Source organism: Aythya marila (genome assembly GCF_965140915.1).
Source record: "Aythya marila genome assembly, chromosome: 2".
Taxonomy (NCBI): Eukaryota; Metazoa; Chordata; class Aves; order Anseriformes; family Anatidae; genus Aythya; species Aythya marila.
In genome coordinates this window covers 46,239,351-46,263,581 of record NC_139043.1, presented here as the reverse complement: position 1 = coordinate 46,263,581, position 24,231 = coordinate 46,239,351, and the positions used below count along the sequence as shown (strand labels likewise).

The following is a 24,231-nucleotide window of genomic DNA, read 5'->3' as shown; positions in this document are numbered from 1 at the left end:
AAAAATTCAAGACAGAGCCTGCATGAGGAAGGAATTAATGTGTCAGTTGCTAGCTGCCTCTGCATATGGAAGGCAATATTAAAAGCTGAACATAATTACAGAGAGAGCTCTTTTTAAAAGAGCCTTCGGACTAGAAATACCTTCTTTCAGGAATTCAAGCAAAGAGTACCATGTCAGAGGACTGCATACTAAAAAGGCTAAAAGAGAGTTAAATATAAATCATATTCTTGTTATTGCAGAGACTCTCCAGAGACTGAGGAATGCTATATGTTAAATTAACCTCTTGTGGGAAGTGGGAATGGAAAATCTATTTTTTAAGGTTATTACAGTTGTAAACCTTTAGATCTGAATCCCGAGTGGGCTAAGTTGCATGGTGTTACTAGAGTTAAAACCTGTGAAAATAGGGATATACATGCCAGAGTTCAACAGTTACTTTTAAGGTTTCCTAAAAGATGTGGGAAGATAGGAATATATTCTGCATTAAGGCTGGCCACAAATTGGCATGTGGTTTTGGACCTAACGTTAGCTTTTGGATGCTGTTTTAACAGCTTTATTTTCAACAGTTATCCTAGAACTTTATGCGTTCGAGTGTTTACAGTGCAATGCTACTAAATGGCTTCTGTTTCAGAGCTGTATGTGACAGTGCGATATTATTAACTGCCAAAGAAAGGCTACTTTTGTTCATAGCAGTAACATAGGGGCACAGACTGGAAACAGCAAGACATATTGCAGAAGGTTTTGTTGTTGTTGTTGTTTTTTCTGTTTTAATTCCCAATATTTTTAAGATGTCTTTATTCTAAGCAATTAAGATTTCATTAACAGTGGCAATAGACATGATGCATTTGGAGAAAGCTGCTTTTAGTCAGTATTCTCTTACAACATGAAGTCCCATCTAACTAAAATTATATTTAAATGGAAGTAGTAGCTCTAATTTTGTTTTCCACATTGGTTGAGGTGAAGTCGGAAGTGGTCTGGTTTTGTTATTTAAACATGCAGTGCCTTGTGAACTGTGAAATTCAAACGCATGTTAGGAAGTAGAGAATAGTCAAAAACGTTTCATAACATTTTTTTCAGAGGTAATGAGGGTGTCTTAATTTACATAATTTGTCAAATGTAAAGCTTAGTCTTGTGACATTTTGACTGTTACAGTAGGAACTCTTTAATTTTTACTAAAATCATTGAGGAATGAGAATGCTAAACACTTTCTGGATATCTCTGAAGTAAAAATGAAAAGGAAGCACAATAAAATTGGGATGTTATTATCCTTAACTCCTGCCTGCATTTAAAAATGCAGTTTTGTTTGTGTGACCCATTATAATTCAATACAACTGGCAAACAAACAATTTTTGTGGTGATTATTGCCTGAAGAATTTTATGACTGAACATGGAAAATACAATCTCTTTTAGCAGCGTGATCATTACATTATAACAAAATTATTAAACGATTTTATCAGGAGAATTTATGTACATTTACTGCTGTGTGGTAAGAAGACAATATTATGGAGAAATAACCAGTATCTAGCATTTCGGTCCTGGGGTTTGGACTTCTGGTAGAAAATGTCCAACATGTTCATGTTCTGAATTGCACTCTGGTTCTGCTAAGTCTTACTGTTCATCCGATGTAGCCAATTTCTTAAACTTTATTGTGCACGAGTGATGATGTTATGTTATTTTAATAACTCCAGTATAAAAAAATAAGCTTTCTAAATACTGAGTTTTCTGTGTGCATCAGTTCTCCATACACACTCAGAGAAAGTCATTCTTTTTGTGCCTTGTCTTTGCACTAAAAGGTAGGGATAGTGCTGCTTCCTTTCTTGTAAACTATACAGGAAAAAGGACTTTGTGTATAATTAGCTCTATAAATAGCACTTCGAGCAGTGGACCCACATACTTTGATTGAAGTCTCTGTCTGCTCTTGTAATGCCAATAATAAACAACACATAAGCAATGTATTTATAATTAAATACTGACATTTCATTCTGAAGTAACTCATACACAGCCTTCACATAGTGTTTTGTTTAGTGATGAAAAACAAGGAAGATTTTTTCTTTCTACAGGGAAAAATGAAATTGGGAAATTTGGAAGCCCTGCAGCTAATACGAAACAGATAATTTGGCAGTTGAATAGGATCACTGATCAGAATAGTGACTTGTTATGTTAGCTCTGAACCACATTACACTTCCTTGTGTATTTAAGCTTTTTTGAAGAGAAAGGATCTTGCTTTTGTGTTGTTGTTTTTCATTAGAAAGTGTTTATTATATAACAAGATGTCTAATGCTAATTTTGCTACAGCCTTAGAAGAAAAGAGCGTTCCCAGTAATTTTGAATGTTTGCATTGTTCTTCACAGGATAAATAGGACTTCTGCTGTTGTACTGTACTCTCTTCTTTCATGCTTTTCTGATCACTGGTTATGGACAGGAAGCATTTAAGAAGAAATTACAATAGAATTTAAAATTAAATTTGAAATTATGACAACCTACAAGATAAGCCTGACTTAGTGTATTCTATTATATTCTGCCAAAGATTTGGAAAAAATAATTAAACCCAAGGACTACTGGGTTCAATTATTTTGGCTAGTGACCCAGTCTACTCAGACTACTGGGTCACTGGAACAGGCTCCCCAGGGAAGCAGTCACTGCACCAAGCCTGTTGGAGTTTAAGAAGCGTTTGGAGTGTGCACTTAGTCACATGGTCTGAATTTTTGGGTAGACCTGTGTGGTGCCAGGAGTTGGACTTGATGATCCTTGTGGGTCCCTTCCAACTCGGGATATTCTATGATTCTATGACTATAGAACTTTCTGGCTAAGCACACAGAATGAGACTTCATAGAGGTAATAAAGTCACTTCTGGCAATGGCAAGCTCTTCTGCAGGTGCAAATAGTTTTGTTTTGTTTTGCTTCAGTTCATATGACAGGTGTGCTGGAAATTGAAAAAAACAACTTTTTTTCCATTCTAGAATTGGAATTATAAACTAGGCACAAGAGGCTATCATATAAGTATTAAAATCTTGAAAGATATGATGACCAAAAATATCCTGATATGTATATACTGATGGTTGTATTCCATAATTATATAACATATAATTTCAAGTATCTAACAGATTTTCTTAAAAACTTGTATCCTGAATGCATTTATATTAAATAGCAAAACATGCATTTTTCATTTTTATTGATATCCATTTCAATATAAAATCTACTTGACACAGTAAAAAAGTTCTTTAAATACAGCTGGGTGTAACTGCACATCACTCCGCAATTATTGCCAACCAGTGAAAATATTAGGAAAATTAAAAAGGTAATTTTAAGGTGATAATTAAAGATGCTTTGCTTGACATTTTGAATAATGACTCATCAGCATCAACAATCTACATCATTTTGATTGTAATAATGTTATCCTACTTTGTAGGAGTTGCATTAGAGTTCATTTGAAATTTTAGCTTTTTATTCCACTCTGTTTTCTTTGTTAGCTTGTTGATGAACTTTGCAAACTTAGAACTTCAGTTTGGTATCCCAAGGGTGCTTCTCATATAATGTTCAGGTTTTAAATACAATTAAGGTAAGATGAGGTAGATTCAAGATACAGCAATTTTTGTTCTTCTGCAGCTGAAAAATTCTTCTCCCATGGGGTTCAGTTTATATGTGGCCACCTTGTTTTCATGCATCAGGTTGCGTGAAGAGCCTTGTCTCTTTTGTGAGCTGTTTGAAGAGCGTACTTCAGGGTTGGCAGTAAATATTTCCAGTGTGAGCGAAGGGAAAAACTGCTTGAATGCTGTTTCATAAGTGCCTCACCTTTCAGCAGCTGAACAATTGTAACTGAGTGCTTTGATATTTTGTCCATGAAGTAGTTCTTTTTGCTGCTTAGAGGAGGAACAGTGTTCAGTATTTTGGTGTGTCAGCCTAATGGTCTTAATTGTGCAGCGTGTACACTGTTTTATAGCTTACTAACATAAAAAGCTACTGTAGCCCCTCAGTGTGGGAAGAGTTCATCCGGCTGATATCTTGGCAGTTTATGAACACTAACAGGATGAGGAAATCTGTTTCCTTCCTGAAACCTTGTATCTGAGGAATATACAGACACCATTTGAGATGTATTTTTTTTTGTTTGTTTGTAGTAGTACAGTGTTTTGCTGTCCAGACAAGGATATGAAACAGCCTATTGTGAGTTGTTAAACTTTTATTAGAGATGGCACATGAAAGATATATACTGATGATAAACACATCTTCAGATATGTTGAAATGAAACATAATTATTGGAATCTGTAACATTAGGATTGTCTTAACAACATTAAAACTGTCCTTGCAGTAGCTCTACTGCAAGTATTTCTGTGTCTTGATTCAGTCCTTTCTCAACAAGGCTTTTCTGAAGAATGTATTGCAAGCTAAGTGATGTTGCAGATTTTCATAGAAAAACTGAATGCAGAAGTCCCCCAAAGCAGCCTGCACAAACCCAAGAAGAAGCCCAGTTCGGAATAAGAAATTGTTTTTACCTCCAAGAGTAATCACAGAATCACAGAATCACAGAATTTCTAGGTTGGAAGAGACCTCAAGGTCATCGAGTCCAACCTCTGACCTAACGCTAGCAGTCCCCACTAAACCATATCCCTAAGCTCTACATCTAAACGTCTTTTGAAGACTTCCAGGGATGGTGACTCCACCACTTCCCTGGGCAGCCTGTTCCAATGCCTCACAACCCTTTCAGTAAAGAAGTTCTTCCTAACATCTAACCTAGAACTCCCCTGGCTCAACTTAAGCCCATTCCCCCTCGTCCTGCCACCAGGCACGTGGGAGAACAGGCCAACCCCCACCTCGCTACAGCCTCCCTTGAGGTACCTATAGAAAGCAATAAGGTCGCCCCTGAGCCTCCTCTTCTCCAGGCTGAACAAGCCCAGCTCCCTCAGCCGCTCCTCGTAGGACTTGTTCTCCAGGCCCCTCACCAGCTTCGTCGCCCTTCTCTGCACCCGCTCCAGCACCTCGATGTCCTTCTTGTAGCGAGGGGCCCAAAACTGAACACAGTACTCGAGGTGCGGCCTCACCAGAGCCGAGTACAGGGGGACGATCACCTCCCTAGCCCTGCTGGCCACACTGTTCCTGATACAAGCCAGGATGCCGTTGGCCTTCTTGGCCACCTGAGCGCACTGCTGGCTCATATTCAGCCGACTATCCACCATCACTCCCAGGTCCTTCTCTGCCTGGCAGCTCTCCAACCATTCCTCTCCCAGCCTGTAGCTCTGCTTGGGGTTATTGCGCCCCAGGTGCAGGACCCGGCACTTGGCCTTGTTGAACTTCATGCAGTTGACCTCAGCCCATCGGTGCAGCCTATCCAGATCCTCCTGCAGAGCTTTCCTACCCTCAAGCAGATCGACACACGCACCTAACTTGGTGTCATCTGCGAACTTACTGAGGGTGCACTCGATGCCCTCGTCCAGATCATCGATAAAGATATTAAAGAGAACTGGCCCTATTAACGAGCCCTGGGGGACGCCACTAGTGACTGGCCTCCAACTGGACTTGGCTCCATTCACCACGACTCTTTGGGCCCGGCTATCCAGCCAGTTTCTAACCCAACGAAGCGTGCGCCAGTCCAAGCCAAGAGCAGCCAGTTTCTTGAGGAGAATGCTGTGGGAGACGGTGTCAAAAGCCTTGCTGAAGTCAACGTAGACCACATCCACATCCAGAGCCACAATCCAAAGTGAAGGATAAGTCCATACCAATGGACAAAGGCAGGTGATTTTCAGGAGGTTAAAAAGATTCATGGGAAGTTTGTTGAATTGGAAATGTATTCTAGAATTAGCTTTTAGTAACCCAAGCTTTTCACAATCCTCTTTGGTGCTCCGCATCTGTCACTAAGAAACATACAAAATGAATTTCCTAGAACTGTATTGAATTAATGTAAATTTTCCTGATTTTTGCTACTGGTAGTATAATACAGCTTTTCTCTTAGCTGTCTGGAAGTAGCTGTTACTGTATTGCTAGAGTTTCTTGGGGATTGGAGACTATTTCACGTGTGACTGACAGACGTATTCCTCCTGGGCTGCAGAAAGGTACTACTGATATTCAGCTTGGCTGAATCTGTCAAATAGGAAGATTCATTAAATGCTATAAAAGTGTATGAAGAGCAAGGTTAACAAGATAATAATCCTGTCCTTGGAAGGAGTTGCTGTGGCAAGTAAAAACACTGATCCAGAGCGCATCTCCATTTACTGCTACAAATTCCTGCTCTGAGCTTCTTAAAAACTTGGTCTGCTTGGCTGCTAGGGTGCTGGATTTTTACTTAACATGGATTACTCTTGTTTTGATTTTTGCTAAATCCAAAGGTTATCATCATTTGGATAATGCATTCTCATAGTCGCCTTATACTGCCCCTCTGGTCTTCTTTTATCTCCTGTTAGAAAATCCCCAGTCTTAAACTTGGATATCAGCATAGTTTCAGCTGCCTTAATTAATTGCCTTTTATCTCCCATTAAAACTTCCGTCCTCCTTGCTTTTTTCTTTGTTAACCTCTCTGTGCTGGCTGCTGGCCCTCCCCATGCCAGCCATTCCTCAGTTTAGTCCATAATCACATCTTTTTCTCTTGCCTACACAATTTCATGTCAAACTAGCTGCGCCGTTGCTGGAACTACAGATTCATTTTTCTAATGCTTTTTTTCTTGTAAGACTAGAATTACCTTGCCGTCCTACCTTGCCTTGATGATACATAATTGCTTCCACATATTCCTTCTTAAATCTCTGCTTAAAATGACAATCTGCTCTTGCACCCAAATAGCGCTGCAGGGGAAGTATTATTTTTATGAAACACTAATGACTCACGTAATGCTAATAAAACATTGCCTAGAGCTTCAGTGTTGTTAGACTTGTCCTCTCTCCTCCTTCTATCAACTCACTCATTTACAATCACATAATAGGGTGCTGTCTTCTAGCTGAAGCTCCAGTCCTGTGAGTTACTGATTAGGGAAAGCTTGGTTCAGTATTGACAGAGATCCAGTTGAAGGATCAGTGCTTCAGTTGGAGTGCAAATCTAGTCCTTGATCTGTCCCCCAAAACAGCTGAACTTACAGGCTGTGGAAAATGCACTCAACTGGTTTCTGTCCTGTGTTTGTAAAAGAATATGCAGTCATAAAAGCAAATTGAGAGAAAAAAATAGAAAGCATAGTACACACTGCTTCGTAATGTGCGTTTCACTAGGTGTTTTCCAGTACAATGAGGCAGTAAAACAAGTTTTTAATCTTTTCACAGTAAGAGTCTGTGAATTGGTTGGTCCTTAACTTCTCAAATGGTGCTTTTGTGTAATTTATCAGAATCAAGTGGGAAGGCTGAAGGAGGTCTGTCTAGGTCCTGGTAAGTGTGCCAGCAAGTGTGGATTGTGACGGTGAAGTTTCTGGTCCTGGGTGGCATTTTGAAAATGCCAAACAAATCACGATTGCGTTTTCTGTGTTGTACAGCTCACAAAATGTGAATTAAGGCAGGAAGCCAAATAGCAACCTAAGTAAAACCTTCATTTTGGTTTCCTGTCAAATTCTGTTTTCTGAAACTAATTCTGTTGACTTTTGCACTTTTTAAAAAATATGGATGAGCTCATAGCTCATTTTGTAGCAAGAAAATGAACCAAAAGATTGACATAGTGCTTAATCGTGCTTTATGTGCTTCAGAATACATATTAATTATTTTTTATTAGTAAGTTTACCAGGACTGACAGCCTCCACAGGGATTAAAACTGCCCCTGGCTTTGCCTGTGTAGATAGAAGCTCTTGACTTATACCAGAAAGTGTTTTTTAAATAGTTAGAAGAATCCACTTGAACAGGAAAATAAGGAGTGGCCACTATGCATGCTTCTGCCACAAGGCATGTGATCAGTTGGAAAGAAATGAGCTCATCTGTGTGTTCAAAAGCCAAAAGGGGAAGAATTTAGCAGCTGTCGTCTTTAAAGCCAACGTGATAATGAATCACCAATATGAAGAGTTTTTTTTCTGCTTGATTTCTTATCTTTTGCTTTTTCGGTTTGAGTAACTGTTGCAAGAGGAAAAAAAAAATACACAAATTCCAGATTGAAGTGTTTTATCAATTATTTACCTAAAAAGATTGTAGCTCAGTTGTTATTCCTAGGAAATGTGCACATCTTGCTTGCCAGTAGAAATAGCTCACCCCAGTCCACTGCTCTGCCCCTTTCTGCATGATTCAAAAAATAGCAAGATCGTGTGTCATTTTGCAGAAGTGCCTTGTCTGAAAAAGCACTGACAATTATCTGGTAGATTTCATTCTGGAGAAGTTGCCTTCTCCTTATATCTCTGTTTGCTGTTGTTCACTGTATCAGTCTAAGCAATCCAGCTAGATAAATTCATGTATGTCTTATGGGTGGATTGTTTTTGCTGGTAATGTCTGCCACTGTGCTGTGTTTTCTTTATGCTCTTGGTTGAGTTTCCCTAAACCACAGATGCGTTTTCAAATACTCTTTGGTTGGTACATTTTCTAGTTCTGAAAGTGTATGCTTATAAAAAAAAAAAAAAAAATGTTTTGTCTGTCTTCTTACTCATGTTTTTAATTTAAAAATCCACTGGCTTTGAGAGAAGCAATCACTACAGCTACCCTCGTAAATATTGATCATATTTGACAACCTCTTGTTAAGTGAAATCTTCTTTCTTTTTTTTGCTCTGCAGTTGGAGTAAACAGAAACATAAATTCTACTCAGGAGCTTTAATTCAGCTAAAGAATGTGGCTTCAGAATGAATTACATCCAATTCTACTAATACTTAAGTAAAACAGGAAATAATTGCCTTGGAGAGAGCAAAGTCTACTAAAAGGAGATCATTTATAGCCATTTTAACAGTATTTTAAAATAAAAGCAAAGGATAAACTATTTCAGAATGTACATGTCATAAGAAAGAAAGCAAGCTGTGCAGGGTATACTTACATAGCACCTTTAATTTGCAAGTGAATAGATAATTCACAAAACACAGCGAAAATCTTGCGAGTAGCTTGACTTGCAACAGATTTAGAAACTCCCCAGCACATTGCAGGAAACTAGCCATCATGTTAGATGACAAAATAATAAGCACAATTGTGTATCATTTGGATTGTTAGTAAAATTTTAAGCAAACTGGCATGGTTATTGAAAAGAATTATTTTTTATTATGATTGACTTCTAAAAGTAGAGATCAGCTTGGGTTGCAGTATTAAAATTTAAAACAAACCGTGGTCTTCAGTGCTAAATTTTGGATTGCTAATCCTAATCTAAAATGGACACCAATGTTCATGTTAGAGTCCCTACACATGGTATAAGCACATGTTTTTAGAGATGTGTATCTTTCTGTTTATAATGTGCTGTATGTTCATCTAAACAATGGTATTTCATCCTTAAGGGACTTGCTTTCAAAGCAAACTTTATTCTCATCCTGTTTATCAAACAAATTCTAAAGATTGAATGCTCTGGTGATAATATGGCTGAATTGGTTTCATTTTCCAGGTTTGGCACATATGCACAATAAACTTTGTACGCACCATAACTGGGGGACTGACGTGCTGCATCAGTCCTGGCCCAAAGTAGACCCGGAATACCTAAAACCAGCAGATGTTGTGGAGATGTCTGTTCTGGTAAGAATATTTCATTTATTTTCAGTTGTGGTCATTTAATATGTTACTACGAGCTCAGAGTACGACAAAATCCCTGCTCTTTTGGAAGTCAGTTCCCTTCTTACGTGGCTTAGTGAAAGGTCAGATAGAATGGAAACTGCAATTACAGTTGTGCTAAAATGGTTTCCTAAATGAAAAAAAGTGTAGTATGTCTGGAAGGGAGACAGTCTAAATATAAATCTTTTTGAGTGACTGGATATTAGTACCTGTGGAGATCTGACTGATGAACAACTGCGGTCAGAGCCTGTACAGCCAAAACCATGACCAGAATACAGGGCCCTCCAAATTTTTGCCTGTGAGTCCATTTATGATGTTGACCCTGTGCTAAAAAGGATAATTAGGTGAAACTTCTCGTGCTACCTGTAGTCCTGTGGTTGCCTAACACAACCTATTATAAGCTGGTTTTAGTTGCTTTGATTTTTGCCAAACTATGCTTCCTGTCTGCCTCAGGCTGAACTTCTGGCAAATTTCAGCAAAGCATTTTTCCAGGAATGAGGCTGAGGAAAAACAGGTAGTTTCGCTAGTGCTAGAATTACATTCCAGATTCTCTTTGAGCTCTAAAACCTCAGTGGTTTATGGAAAGAGCTGGCAGTTCAGTAGAAGAGCTGACATATAACTACATTTAGCTAACCTGTAATTTTCCAAAATGTGCATGTGCACATGCACAATGTGGTTTACCATCTTTTTTCCTACATCTCTAAATATCTATATTCAGCATGCTCCCAGGCATCATAAAGCTTTATGGAGCACAGTAGCTATGAGTGCCAATGTAGGCCATTGAGGGACTGTGGGACCTGGAGCCAGGAGGGTGGGATCCGTGAGTAGCATCTCATCTCTTCCATCAGCTGATTCCTGGTCAGCTTGATTTCAAGTCCTCTGTACTCAGGCATTATGATTATCTGCAAGTATGTAGTTGTGTAGTATAGACCTGCAGCGCTCCTCTTTTTTCCACTGCTCACCAGATAATCCTTTAATATACCATGCAGCCATGCTGAACTTAAGTGCTTTAACTTAAATTAAACCTGGTTGTGTGTGTGTTTCTGGACATCCTGTACTTTGAATGAGATGCCTCCAGAAGAAATGTCATTCAGTCATGTAAGATTGCATGCTGTACACGTGTAAGAGAAACAGAAACAATGCACTTTATCTCTATTTTATCTGTTTTACTCTGCTAGCTTCTTTGGGTAAAAGGAGTAGGGCAGTTCAGTTATTTTTGTCCAGCTGTTGGTTTTGTTTTTTTTTTGAGAAGGGAAGCGATTGGTTAGATTTAGGGGAAGTTGTGTTGCTCTAGATTTCCTTAATAAAAGTATCTTTGCAAACAATTTCATGTCTTGCCAGAGCGCTGTCAGCCCACTTGAACAGAATGGAAAACTCCCAAGAGCACTAGCTTTTCTGAAGTTCAGTGTATATGCTTAGCAGAGACCACCTTGTATGTCTTTTGGAGGAAATTTTCAGTTTGCTGGCATCTTTGCCCAAACCAGAGAGAAGGACTCACGTGCCAGCTGGGGTTAGCAACAGACTTCATGCTAATATTCACTGTGGTTTTCTTGCCTTTTTTTTTTCTTTCTTTTTTAAGTGATACATATTTTTAATACCAATAAGAGGGTCACACGTCCACAAAATCTTCACTTAGGTATGATTACTTTGCTCAAGCTTAAAATAAACCTTCACCTTCAAGTACAGCTAAGAAACAACTTTCAAGTATTCCATTTATGAGGAAGCTATGTTTCTGTAAAACTCTGTAATTATAGAAACTTCTTTGTAATTGCATTTCAGGCAAACTAGTCATTAAAATATATCTTTAAAATAAAAACTTCGGTAATACAAGGAAAACTCTGACCTGAATGTTTTCAACACTTATACAACTGGCCATAAGAAGGCCTAAACATTTTACTGATATTTTTCTGTTGATGTTAAAAATCCCTTCTTGAAAACAGAAAAATATCAATTAATTGTGCTTTAAACAACCATTATGAAAATTCTTTTCGTTTCTTTTCCTCATTGACTTTGTCAAAGCTATCGCTTTGTGTAGAAGTCCTCTAATAAGAGAATGAGCAACCACCGTGTGCTCAGTTGTGTATTCATGGAAGAATATGATGTATGTAAACACTTTCCCTAGGCCAGAGAAAGGAAATGAATGGAAGAACAGACACAAATTCCTCTTAGAGACAGAATGCTTCTTATAAATTGTGGCTGTGGGCGTGCCTGACTTTCTACCTTAGGAGTAAGGCAAAAGGGAGATAGGGAGAAGCAGTGAGAAGCCATTATGATTGTGAATATTTTAAAGTCTTTTGGACACTGCATGTTTTTGTATGGCTGTAAAAATAAATTGCCTTCATTAAAACAAGAAACACTCAAAATAAGGAGGAACTGGCTAGTTGCAAAGAGACAGTGTCTCTTCACAAGGCTGCACAGTCAAACTGAGTCTTTGGGCCACAGCCCTATTCTTCTCAAGCCATCAAACTGCCTCAGGCTGCCAGCAATTTGCCTGCTGAGACATTATGGTTTTATTTCTCTTGACACAAGATACTTCATTATTTCCTGTCTGTGCTGGAGTTATGTCTTTCCATATTTAACCCAAAGCAGTAAAACTGACTCGCTGCATCCTTGGCCGATACAGTACAGACTGTATGAGCATGACATTTAAACTAACTGGAGATGCGTATGTACCTGTTGTTCCAAATGTTATTTCAAAGCCGAACGTTTTTAATTTGCCTGCTCTTATATCACGCCTTGACATATATTGTTAATGCTGTGAAAAGTCTGACCTGAATGTTGTGTGCATTTCATCGTGTGAACACACTTCTGACTAACATTCCTCACGTCGTGTGGGTGGTGCAGAGCTGTTAACTGCAGTCTTACAACCGTGTTTTTAAAAATGTAGACTAAGTTTGCATCATTTTTGCTGCTTCTGAGTATGAGGAAGGCCTAAAACCGCACGAATACTTGTTTTCTGTTTTTACTTCTCAAAAGAATTATGAATCAAGGGAGCTGTAAAAGAAAAAAAAAAAAAGTCCAACTAAGAATTACTTTCCAAAGCCTTCAGGTGCTTATTTCTCAGTCTCCTGTGATTTCATTTCATCCTGCATAATTTCTCTAGTTCTCTGATCCCTCTAGATCCAAAACAGTCTAAAATGTCAAACTAAAAAAAAAAAAAAAAAGAAAGAAAAAAAAAAAGGGCAGAAGAGAAGTCAACAGCTTCCTTTCTCAGGGGAAGAAAGGACCCGAGCTTCAGTTGTGCCTCCTCTAGTAGTTTGCCATGGGAGTTTTTCAGAGAAACAAAGCTGCTCCCACCCAAGTTTGTTGTGCTGGCACTTTCACCCAGAGTTGATGAGGGATGTGCTGGTCTAGGGAGATACAGAGAGAGCAGGAAGCACAGCAGAAGACATACGTCCTGCTGAGAATCTAATGACTCAACTCAAAGAGCGTGTGAATGGGGTGCTTGTTACATACAGCATGTGATCAAACCTGCAGACAATTTTATTTCATTTTTTTAGGAATGGCGTTCGTGTGTTTGACTCTGCACCGTGATACCTACATTAGACAGAAAACCATTCTGCCAAATGTGTGCTGAAATCATAACCAGCCTGCCTTTTGATACAGTTTGCAGACTTTCCTCCCAGTGCAGTGTGTGGGAAGCGGAGGGCAGATACTGTGGGAAGGTACACAGTGGCAGGTCGCCTAGGCTCCCCAACCTTTCTAGGAAAACACAACTGCCAGGAGTCATTTATTTGCGATGTTGATTTAGTCCGGTTGTGTTTTCTGTTGAGAATAGCACCAAACAGCCGAGCTGTGGCAATTTTCCCCCTGCCAACATCTGTCCACTGGGACATATTAATTTGCATTATGGAGGACAGTGAGTGACATTTTAACTAAGCAGGCATAGTTTCCAACTACAGGCTGTGTGTCCTAGCAGCAAGCTCACCAGCTTGCTTTATATTCTGACCGAAGCTGTATCAGGTTGGATTTTTACCATTTTCTTTTTCCTGTGGAATATGTTTCTTCTTTGAAGTGCCCTGTCAGAAAGAACTACTTGTATATATTTTTCACAGAAGTTTTAAAAATGAAATGTTCTGTGATTTTCAAAGCATTTACTTTGCATAAGGTACTAAAGGCAAAGTTTAACACACAGACAGCCTTTTATGCTGCCAAGTTATGGATGCATGTAAGAATAGTTAAAAGCCTACCTACATTATCACTGCAAATTAATGTCAGGTCTAGTCAAAAAAACAGAAGTGACTCATCCCAGCTCCATCTGAGACTTCATCTCGTCTGTCCCATCTTCCTCTCTCTGAGAATTGCTTAGAATATTTTATTGTAAATAAAATCCAAACCAAGTAACTGAATTAGGTCTCTCTCATTTGTGGTATGTTGCATACACAAACCCTGGATAAAATCTGTGGGCGAGCCAAGCTGTGTGCGTTTTTATGTCCAGGCTGTACAAAGCGCTGTGTTACTTTTTAGGTGATTGAAAAATAGTTAAAATGGTGTCTAGAGGGCAAAGCTTTGCAGCACCTGCAGCAGATTCTTATGCAAGCAAGAAATTTGATTGAACAGGATTAAAAAGTTCAAATTGTTTAATTTGCTAAAATGTGGGATTAGTGTTATTTTCATTAATCCATAGAATGTACTTCATATAAATCTAAAAGCTTTAGTAATAATGACTTTTATTTTGATTCCAGAAGGGTACTCAGTAGGACTCTGTAGTGTCTGTACATTGTTTAGTCTCATTTAATGACAGAATATATTTATAGGATAACTTTATAAATGAAAATGATTCCCACGGAAGGACTTACTCAGTTTTACTTACATGATTCTGCCCTGCTGATGCAAAATCAGCATGGAAACTGCTCTGAAAAACAGCCTAACACAGGAAGCCATTACCTTAAGAGGAGTTGTCATCTTTGTGGTTGCTGTTGGCTTAATGAGTCACGCTTTCAGTGAGAGCGCAGCATATAATAAGCCAGAGCCCATTTTTAAAAAATGAGCTAGTGTTGAATCCTTTAGATATATCTTTTAAGCCACACATATTTTACTATATCTTGTATTTGAATCTAAGGAATCATTTAGCTGTAAATTCCCAGTTGCAGTCTGGAAGTATGTACTACCCAAAGTTGTACACCTAACCATCTGTCCGCTGTCTTTCTCTTCAGCCTGTGCAACTGTTTTGTTTTCAAGCTTAAAAGATCCCTGTATTGCATAGTCATGTGGTGCTTGCTCTCTTGAAGGCTAAAACTTCCTGTGGCTACTTCTTAAATATCGCTTGAGTATCCCGAGTCACATGTTTATTCTCTTAATATGGGAACGGGCAGGGAGGTATGGAGAATTTTATCCTCTACTTAGAAAGTTTCATGTTGGAAAAAGACAGCTTGATCCACTTTTTCCCCACATGTAATGAAATGGATTGGATTCAGGAAATGAAGTTGTATAAATCAGTCTTTCCTTGTTTCATGTCTCTGTTTTTCAGATCAATAACAAAGCTTGCGGCAAAGTTTTTGTGCCTCACCAAGCAGCCCGCAATTTTGAAGAAGTCCACGAACTAGTTCTTCAAAGTGAACTTGGAATCAAGCACCTCCAGGGAAGAACCATTAAAAAGGCCTTTCTGTCTCCAAGAACTGCCCTTATCAACTTCCTAGTGCAAGAATAAGACTTTGGTGGGCTGTAAAGGGGAACAGGAATCTTTCAGGATGAAACCAATTCAAAAATACCAATTATGGTTATTTAAATCTCATGTAATGGCAGGAGAGAAATGTGAACAAAACTAGGGTGCTGCCAAATCTTCATTTCTACATGGAGAAATGCACAGAATTAAAAGTTTCTTATCAAGTCATGGTAAGATGCTGGTTGTCTGTATTCTCTGGGAGAATGAGCAGGAAGTACAAAAGAACTAAATGATTGTAGCAGAACATAAATGTTGTAAAGCACACGGGTTTTGGGTCAGCCTCAGGAATCTATCCTACTGGAAATTTGGCTTGGGTAAACGCAGAGGAATAAATAGGATTCCAGAACTAACCAACTGCCGTGAGTATGTGCTACATCAAATGTTAGGTGCTCTACAGTCTGTCAGCCTTTGCTCCCTATATCTTATGTTTGGGTACCCTACCATTAATCAACACTTTCTGTAGTAATATTTTCTTAAAACTTGGTGTTAATTAGTGCTGGCTAATTGCCTTGGGCATAGCAGGTAGCCAGACTGGGGTAGTTTGATCCATTTCACATATATCTCAGAGGCAAGCCAAGGAAACAGGCAGATGATTTAACTGAGCCGTGCCTTAGCCAGGATCCTCCTTATTTGCTGGAATATTTTTGTTGGTTCGTACATGAGAGAGTCAAATTCCAGCAAGTGCTGACAGTTGTTTCTGCACAGACCAGATGGAAGTTACTTCCCATTCATGAGCCATCTCAGAGACTTTCCGAGGGAGTCAAGAAAGGGACGAGTCAGCTCTCAGTAACACAGCAGTGAAGGCAGACAGCATGCTTTCTGCTTCCACTCCTTGTTTTTTTTATAGTGCCTAGATCATAAAACTTCAATCAACATTCTTTCTTCCTTTCTTTTTTGCTGAGGTTTCTTTAAGTAGAAATAGCAGTTGTTTGTAAAAATCAAGACTCAGATAGAATCAGACTTTCATAAAAGACAAAGCTGCTCTCATGCCTCATTCCAGCCATTTTATTTGTACACTGCATTGCTGTTATATCTACATGGAAATGCTTATTGTATTTAGCAAGTGCTTGAAAAAGGTTTTCCAAAGAGACAGTTACAAGGTTCATTGTTTAGGAATGCCTTTTCTGTAACAACTATTAAAACTAGCCACTTATGAGCCCTTCTGACAGCTAAGAAGTTGATGATAACAAGAAGCTAGGCAAATACAGAGGTCTGTTAACCCTCCAACCCAGCAGCCATCCAGATGGTGTATTAGATTGAAAAGAATCAACAAAAATCACGGTAAATAAGGCCAAGAGATCCTAAGCAGCTAGGATCAGGACAGATCCTTTGCAGTGTCAGTACAAGCTGAGGAATACTAAAAATCATTTTATTTTTATCATTTTTGGTAGCAAAGATTACATAATAGAGATTCTGGGCTCAGTGAGCAGATTCGGCTCTACACTTTCCTAAATCTGCAACAAAACTCTTCTGATTTCTACTTCCTTCTGGACCACGCTAGTGCAGATTTTCTGTTCAGCTGTCCTTTGACACAAGAATGACTAAGAAATAGAATATTTATAATGAAGATACAGTCTTTGCTGTTTTAAGACTCCCAAAATCTTAGCCACAAAGGAATGCATTCAGACATTTAGACACAGGCCTTTAGTTGGAGTTAAAATAATTTGAATTCCAGTGTCTGCCTGACATATATGTTGTTATAAATTCATAAAACTCCTGTTCAGAAGCCCCTAAAAGACTGTGAAAGGGATCCTTTAAAGTAAAATCTGTAGCACAGCACGCTCCTGCTTTTTTTCATATAAAAGTTTAACACACCCGATGGAACCATTCAAAGAGAGTTTTTCTTTGGGGGAAAGGTGACATGTTTGGTGTAAATAACAACTTTTAACGTTTACAAGGGTGAAGAAAGATGTTGTAAGCCCAACAGCCCTCTGGTGCCGTTAAACAAAAGCTGCAGTCACTGCAGGGCTGAGCAGCAGACCACAATGTTTACTGCTGTTAGCACTGGCGTGTATTTGCTCTTGCAGGAGGAAGAAGTGAATTGTAGATGTCGCTGATGCAGGCAAAAGGAAAAATAAGGGATGGACGTCTAGGCACTAAAAAAGGAAAGGTAACGAACAGCGATTGCACAAAAAGTGTGTGGTCAGAAGTCGCGCCAGCATGTTTACAGGACGTTGAAATTCAGTGTGGTCTAGAGGACACAAAGAGGTTTTGAAAAAGGGAATGCGAGAGATGATGTGGAAAGTCTGACAGAGCCTAATCCCCCAGTAAGTGTATGTTTGAAAGATGGCAGAGGTGCCAGCTGTGGAGTTTTGCAGTTGTCCTGACAGCTGCTGAAATTTTTCATTATGTTGACCTGATCTGAAACACGATTGCCATGTGTTTTACAATAAGTGTGACTTACAGGTTTGTTCTGTGCCTAGATTGGACTGATACTGACTTACAGGCTGTAGGCTGTTACCAGGTCTTTTTAAAATAGCACAGATGTCTGTCATTTATTTAACAGTTGTTACTTGTGTTACGGTACAGATGTATCTGCACACAGAAGGTGGTATAAAACGTTGTCACAGATGTCTGCCCTTGAAGACTTCAGTGTCAAATAGCATGGGGGGGTTAAATCTGGCTGTTTAAATCCAGAGCTTTAAATCTGGACATCTGAGAAGTGAGAAGGAGAGGTGCTGGTGGTTGATGAATCAAACTGCACAGGGTCAGTCCCATGCAATAAAATGGGTAGGGTGCCACTGTTCTTATTCCACGAAGTGATGAACCAGAGAAGATGTGAGAGACTTGCTAAAGCCAGTAGGACAGACCCAGGGCAAGTTACTCCAAGGAAAATAAGAAACAGATCCATAACACAGAAGGTATGTGTTCTGCATCCTGTTACTCACTGTGATAGAAGACAGGTCATATAGACCCAGTCTATACCAGATTTTTATTTTTAAGTAATGTAAACTTAAAAATAGAATTATTGGCACACTTTCTACCAACCTACCCAAATCATTCATATAACTGAATTTCCAAAATTTTGGAAAATTTGCCCTCAAACATCGACCTTAGAAAAATTAGCAAATGCCAGAAAGGCCACCAAGTATTTTTTCCAACACCATTGGCTTCATGAGAAGGATCCCATGGAATCCTGGGGCGACGGGGGCAGCGCAGCATGTTGGAAGACACTGCTGCGTAGGAAGATGTGTTATTAGGCAGGAGTGTTTCATAGTCATCTCCAGTGACTGTGACGGCATGCACGGCAGCAGGGCATTTTATTAAGGAACAATTTCTATTAAGGAACAATTTCTATTAAGGAACAGCGTAGCAGCTTAGGGTGCTAGCTAAAATAGCCTTCTAGCTGCGTGTCCTACCTGTGTGCCAAACAAAAAGCCATGCAGGGGGGTTGCTGAACAAGCATTTTTTTTTCCATACACTTCAACAGAATCCCCCAGTCAAGATTTGGTTAAAAAAAAAATGAAATCCGTGATCTCTCTCTGTGATTTACCAGATTAAATAAATCCTCAGACCTAGCGGCTGGTTAATGATGGTTTTTTTTTAATCTGACCTTGTAAAAGCCTGGATTTTTCTTCTGGAGGGAGCAATCCTGCAGATAATGCAGGTCATGCAGTCTCTCGTCTTTGTCTCCCTTCTTTTCGCGTAAAGCCTCACAGAAAGCCATGCCTCTGCTCTAAACTTTTTACAATTGACATGAACTAGAAAGAATGTTAATTAGCACTCTGCTTGTTGTTTGTTCCTCAGGAAATTTGCAGTATATAGGGCTTTTCTGAAAACTTTGCTATAAATGAGGACAGAGGGAGAAATCACAGGTTGTTGTTTTTTTCTGTTTTGCAATACTTATTACAGTTTACAGAGCAGGGATTGGCTTCATTTATGTATATTTACCAACTTGGAACAGCGCATACAGCTTTTGCTGGGTGCTTTTTCTGCTCCATTTTTTCCTTCAGTCCCTTCCTATTATGATCTGAGCTAATTTTGTATCAAAGGACTGTACTGTAAGAGGAGTATTGGATGTGAAGGCAGGAACGTCACCAGAACCCAAATGGTGAATTATATCAGTCCAGGTAACATCAGCTTTTGACTTTAAAAAATTTTGCTGGAACTACAGCCATGTTACTCTTTATTTATTCCTTTTTTAATAGAAGCAGTGTCTAGGTCCCAAAGAAGCAGCCTGACAGCCAGGCATGGCAGACGAGAGGCAGTTTTTAGCATGTTCCAGTCATGGCGAGCTGAACCGGAGCGTTATCTCTGCAGGAGGGAACAGGATCAGAGCTCTCAGCTGCACTGCAGATGATAAAAGAGATCTTGCTTGACATGCAGAGGAAAGGTGGGATTTTTTTTCCCCTTTCCTGAATGAGCTGACTTTCCGGTACCACAAAGCATTCTGCGATTCACCGAGCCCATCTGTCCCCGGAGGCCCGGAGTCGCACACAACCTTTGTCTTGTGGCACTTTCTTCACTCAAGTAAGCTCTGGGCAGGGCAAATTTGTTCTGGGCAAGCTCAGGTCTGGTTTTAGCCCTGGCAAGCTGCAAACCAGCATCATCTTCCACTTCCAGCATCATCAGCTCCACTTCTGTGTGTAGACAGAGAGTTTGAGCAGTTGAAAGAAAATGTTTTAGCTAGGTTTGTCAGTTGGTGGTGTCTCCGAACCAGAGCATTTTTGCCTGCACGTGGCAAGTCCTGATGGCTTTTCTTCTATCTGTAAGCCTCCGTGTGGGCAACGAGAGCCTGGAAACTCAAAGTCAAGTGAATATTTGTGTCTGTTGGTGCATGAACATTGTCCAAGCCTGAGAGAGATTTTGATCGCAGTAATCTCATCAAAAACATCCTGCGATACTGAACGGGGAGGACATTTCCTTGTATGCTCGTCTGCCTGCGCCATGCCAATTTGCACTCCATTTTAGGGAGCCTAATTGCTCCCTCAGCAAAGGCACATGTAAACAGAAGAAGCTGGAGTATAATCAGTTGAATATCCACATTCTTTCTGCATGTGCTTGTGATGGAGCCTGGGACATTTGGGGTCTTCTGAGAACTCTAAAAGAAGTTCTTTTAAGAGCTGGACCTTCTTCAATATAATTCTCAGCAGAATTTATACACTTCCATGAAAATAAACGTGTGCCTTTATGCTTGCTCTCTTGGTACAAGTGCCCAAGTCTTAGTTTTGCACACACAGATGGTGTAAGTCAGATCCAAGCTCAGACTTTTGCCTCCTGTGCCCCACCGGAGCTTAACGGTGGCTCTGTGGCTGCGCTCCCTGGGCTGGGCGCAAGGGAAGAGCCCGCAGTCAGACCTAAGGCCCCGAACTTCCTTATCTGTGAGGAGCTGTTTGCATGTGCCAAAAGCCGGCGTAAAAGGTCCAAGGTTCCCCTAGTACACCCACCTTCTGCTGCCAGGAGAGACGCGCAAACTGCTGAGCAATGGGAGTTGCTCTCCAACAGCTCCGCGTGGTGCCAGCAACGTGTGGAGCTGAATACACGCAGTCATAGCAGCTGCAGATGATCCAAGGCGCACCGGTCAGGAATAATAAACACAGGACAAACAGCCAGGGCCGAAAAGAGAGCGGTTTAATAAAGCAGCACGACACGTCGCCGGCGTTGGCAGCCTGGATTTGTTTCTGATGAAGATTAAGAGAGTCGGTGTAACAGGAAACTGTTTTCTGCTACAGAGGAAAATCAATTGTTTTTTAAGTACTCAGCAGTATAATTAGCAAATCTCACTAATTGCTGTGAAGCAGAAATACAGGCGTGCTTGCTAGGCGGGCTACGCCAAGAAAGCGTTGTGAAAAAAATTGCAGAAGCTTTGAGAAAAGAATATTTTTCTTAAGTACGTCTCCATCCCTGGAGATCCACGTGGCTGGATGAAATAGCAAGGGTGCAATAAAAATATGTTCTTTGCAATTTTCCCATGTGAAAGAGCATTCAAAACCATCTGTTAGTCAGAGAGATCCTTCCAGGACACGCACGGAAGAGCGGGTGGATGCACTGACTGCGTCTGCCGAGTCCACTCAAAGCCCAGCAGGATGATTACTGTGGGACGGCGTCCCACTTGCCGAGAGCTCTTCCAGCCCAGGATTACTAAAGGCCACGCGTGGTGGTTAAATAGGTCACCGTGCTGTTTGCATTACTGCGCTGATAAAGAGGCAAGGAAATGGAGCTGGCAAATCCTCCAGAGGAGTTTTTTGTCCCGCCTGAAGGCTCTTTGCAGCAGAACACTGAAAAAGCAAATTGTTCCCTGTTCTTTCAGGCAGGGGTAGTGAAGAGGAAAACCACCAAAGCGTTGCTTCGCTGTAACTCTGAAGCCACCCAAAGCAGGCGTTTGGCTTGGTGGACTGATGGCAAAGGGGGCCCAGGGATAACACCCACCGCCGCTGGTGGCACCTGGAGAAAGGGAAGAGCAATGCAGGCAGCGTGCTCTGCCCCAGAGCAGCTGCAGCAGGAGCTGGCCCAATCTCCTGGCGTCTGGCTTTGGCTTTCCTCCGGGATAGGATAGATATCAAACCGCTGCAGCTCTCCTTGTCCTGGCCAGGCACCTCCTCAGCAACCCCAAATTTCTTCTGCCCTGGGGTTTAACCCCATGTGCACGGAGGAGAGGCACTCCTGCATCCACGCTCACCCCACAGCAGCAGCTCGGGATGAGGGACCCTGCACCAGGACTGGGGTGGCATTGCCCTTCCCTGCCTGTGCTGATGGGAGTTACATTTGGAGGCAGAGCGGGAGGAGGCAGCAAGGGCAGGCCTCCCGGAGGAATGCAGAGGCCCCTGGGGCAGCGGTGGGGAGGAACAACATCTCCAAACTGCTGCGTTCCCGCAGGGTTTTCCGGAGGTGGAGGCTGAGGTTTGGGCTCTGCACCCTGACAAAGTCCCTGCCAGCAGCCCAGCACCCGCCAGCAGCCCCACTTTTCTGTCCTGCCCAGGATCACCTGCCACAGGCAAAAAAAAAAAAAAAAAAAAGAGGGGAAAAAATCATCTGTTTTCTCTCCCTCTCCAGAAAAGGGCATGCTGCTGTGTTAGGGACAGACAGTGCCCGTGTGCCCTGGGGCTGCCCATCCTGCAGGCAGCTGCGTTTTCCACGTGGAGGGTGGCTCTGCTGCGAGTCATCAGCATTATTTTGCATGAGTAAATACAGCATGAAGGCAGTAAGTGCGCTGCAATACGTGAGCCCTGCCCACAGGAACTAACATGGATTAAATCAGCGATGGTTTTTCCCCCAGGGACAGTGTTTATATTAAGTTCATTCAAGTAAGAATGCACATTTTGGCCTTGTGCTATGACAGCAGTTGCAGACCCCTTAATTCCTTAATAGCACGGGCTGTAAAGCTCCCAGGAACTGTAAAAATTTGGGCCGGCATCTAATTGCAGCACAAGGGTGTGCAAGGCGGGGTAGTGTTACGTCTCCATTCTGGTAGAAAGTTCACGTTAATCATCTCTTCGCTTGGGAATACCCCTGGCCCAAATCTCACAGAGGATAAATCCAAGCACAAGACTTCCAAGGTACTTTGCTGCCTAGTGTTCACCGAAACCACCGCGTGTCGGGCACCGAGCTGCCTCTGAATGGCTTGGCTACGGCTCCCGTCCACGGGAGCTTGCAATCAAAGTGTGTGCTCGTGCATGTGGAGCCTGGAGCGAGGCCAAGTGCAGCTTCACGGCTCAGCATCTGAAGGTCTTCAGCGGCGTTTTCCATGTTGCCTGTGCATGCATTGTTCTTCCCACAGCTGATTTTATCCTCTGGCATAGGAAGGAAACGTGCTTTACATAGCTGGTGAAGGTCAGCGGTGTCAGCGCGGCCGTTCTGCAAGCAGGCTGCTTCCCCCAGAGGTGGAGAGCTCCTGCAGGTCCGACTGTGAATCAACTCACAGATGTTAGCTGGCAGATAAAAGGTAACGGCAGAAAATGCGTGCGCGACCCTCACAAAAGAAAGTCGGAAAAGGCCGTGATCTGAGCGAAGTCACAGATTCTTCCTTGTTTTGTTTTTTGAAAGCTGAAAATAGGTACTTCTGTTCCAAAATAGATACCTCCATGCCCAAATACTTCTGTTCCACCAAAGGGTTTGTTTCCTAGAGGACTGAAGAGCCTCATCTCAGCCCGCAGGAAAAAAAAAAAACAAAAAACAAAACAAACGAACACGGTAGGCATTGGCTGGGTCTCCACTGTGCTGGACAGGAGCTTACCCTCACCTGCTGAACTTTGCATCCTTTGGTGAGGAGGAGGGAAGAAGGCATGGGGATGATGTGTGATTTCCTTCTCGATTGCTCTTTGCCAGTGACCATCGCAGATTCCCCCCAGGATAAAGCAGTGGGATTTACGCTCCACTCCTTATCTACCTGGTGCTGCATTTTCTCTTCGTAGTTCTCTTAGGTCACGCGAATTCAATGAGGCTGTTGTTCAGTACCAACTTAGTTGCTTTTTGTTTCAGCGTGTGACTCTCCCCGTTTAAAACGAAAGTAGTAATACCTGAAACTGAGCCTGAGCATCTCAGCTAGCTCGGTTTCCAGAAGTGCGCTGAAGCCAGTGGGAAGGAGGGGGTGTCGAACGCCCAAGCTGTCTGCTGTGGTTCTGCTCCTCAGCTCTGGAAGTTGGCAGTTCACAGCTTTGTACCTGGAAATTCCTGGGCCTCGTGGCACAGTGTTTGTGGTGTCCCACCCAAGTGCTGCCTCTGTCCTCTTCTCCTGACCACAGACACAACCAAAAGAAATCACTGTTCTGAGCAAAGCAGCGAAAAGGAAAACCCAGGATGCCCTTTTGGGAGAAGCAGCTCAGACCTGTGAAGTTATCCTCTCTGGGAGCCAGTCACTGGATTATTTAAGCCTCCTTTCCCTGCCCGCTCCAGGGGACGAGGTGGATTTGCCACCATGGAGGAGCCTGAGCTCACACATCCCGGCCTTTCAGGCCCCTTCCTCAGAGCACAAGCACTGCCCCACAGACATCATCTGGGTTTTGCCT

At 41.5% G+C, this 24,231-nt stretch overlaps 1 protein-coding gene across 5 annotated transcripts in view; it reads left to right on the top strand.

Moving 5' to 3' along the window:
• The window catches only part of LARS2 (leucyl-tRNA synthetase 2, mitochondrial), a 108,192-nt gene extending 89,540 nt beyond the window's left edge, over positions 1 to 18,652 (top strand). For 4 of the 5 annotated variants that reach the window (XM_082752647.1, XM_082752650.1, XM_082752648.1 and 1 more), the window contains exons 20-21: positions 9,458 to 9,585; positions 15,092 to 18,652. In XM_082752647.1, coding sequence (XP_082608773.1) covers positions 9,458 to 9,585; positions 15,092 to 15,271 — 308 coding nt within the window. In that variant the 3' untranslated portion in view covers positions 15,272 to 18,652. The remainder of the gene's footprint in view (positions 1 to 9,457; positions 9,586 to 15,091) is intronic. The other variant, XM_082752651.1, reaches the window with a different exon arrangement.
• Positions 18,653 to 24,231: the final 5,579 nt, after the last annotated feature.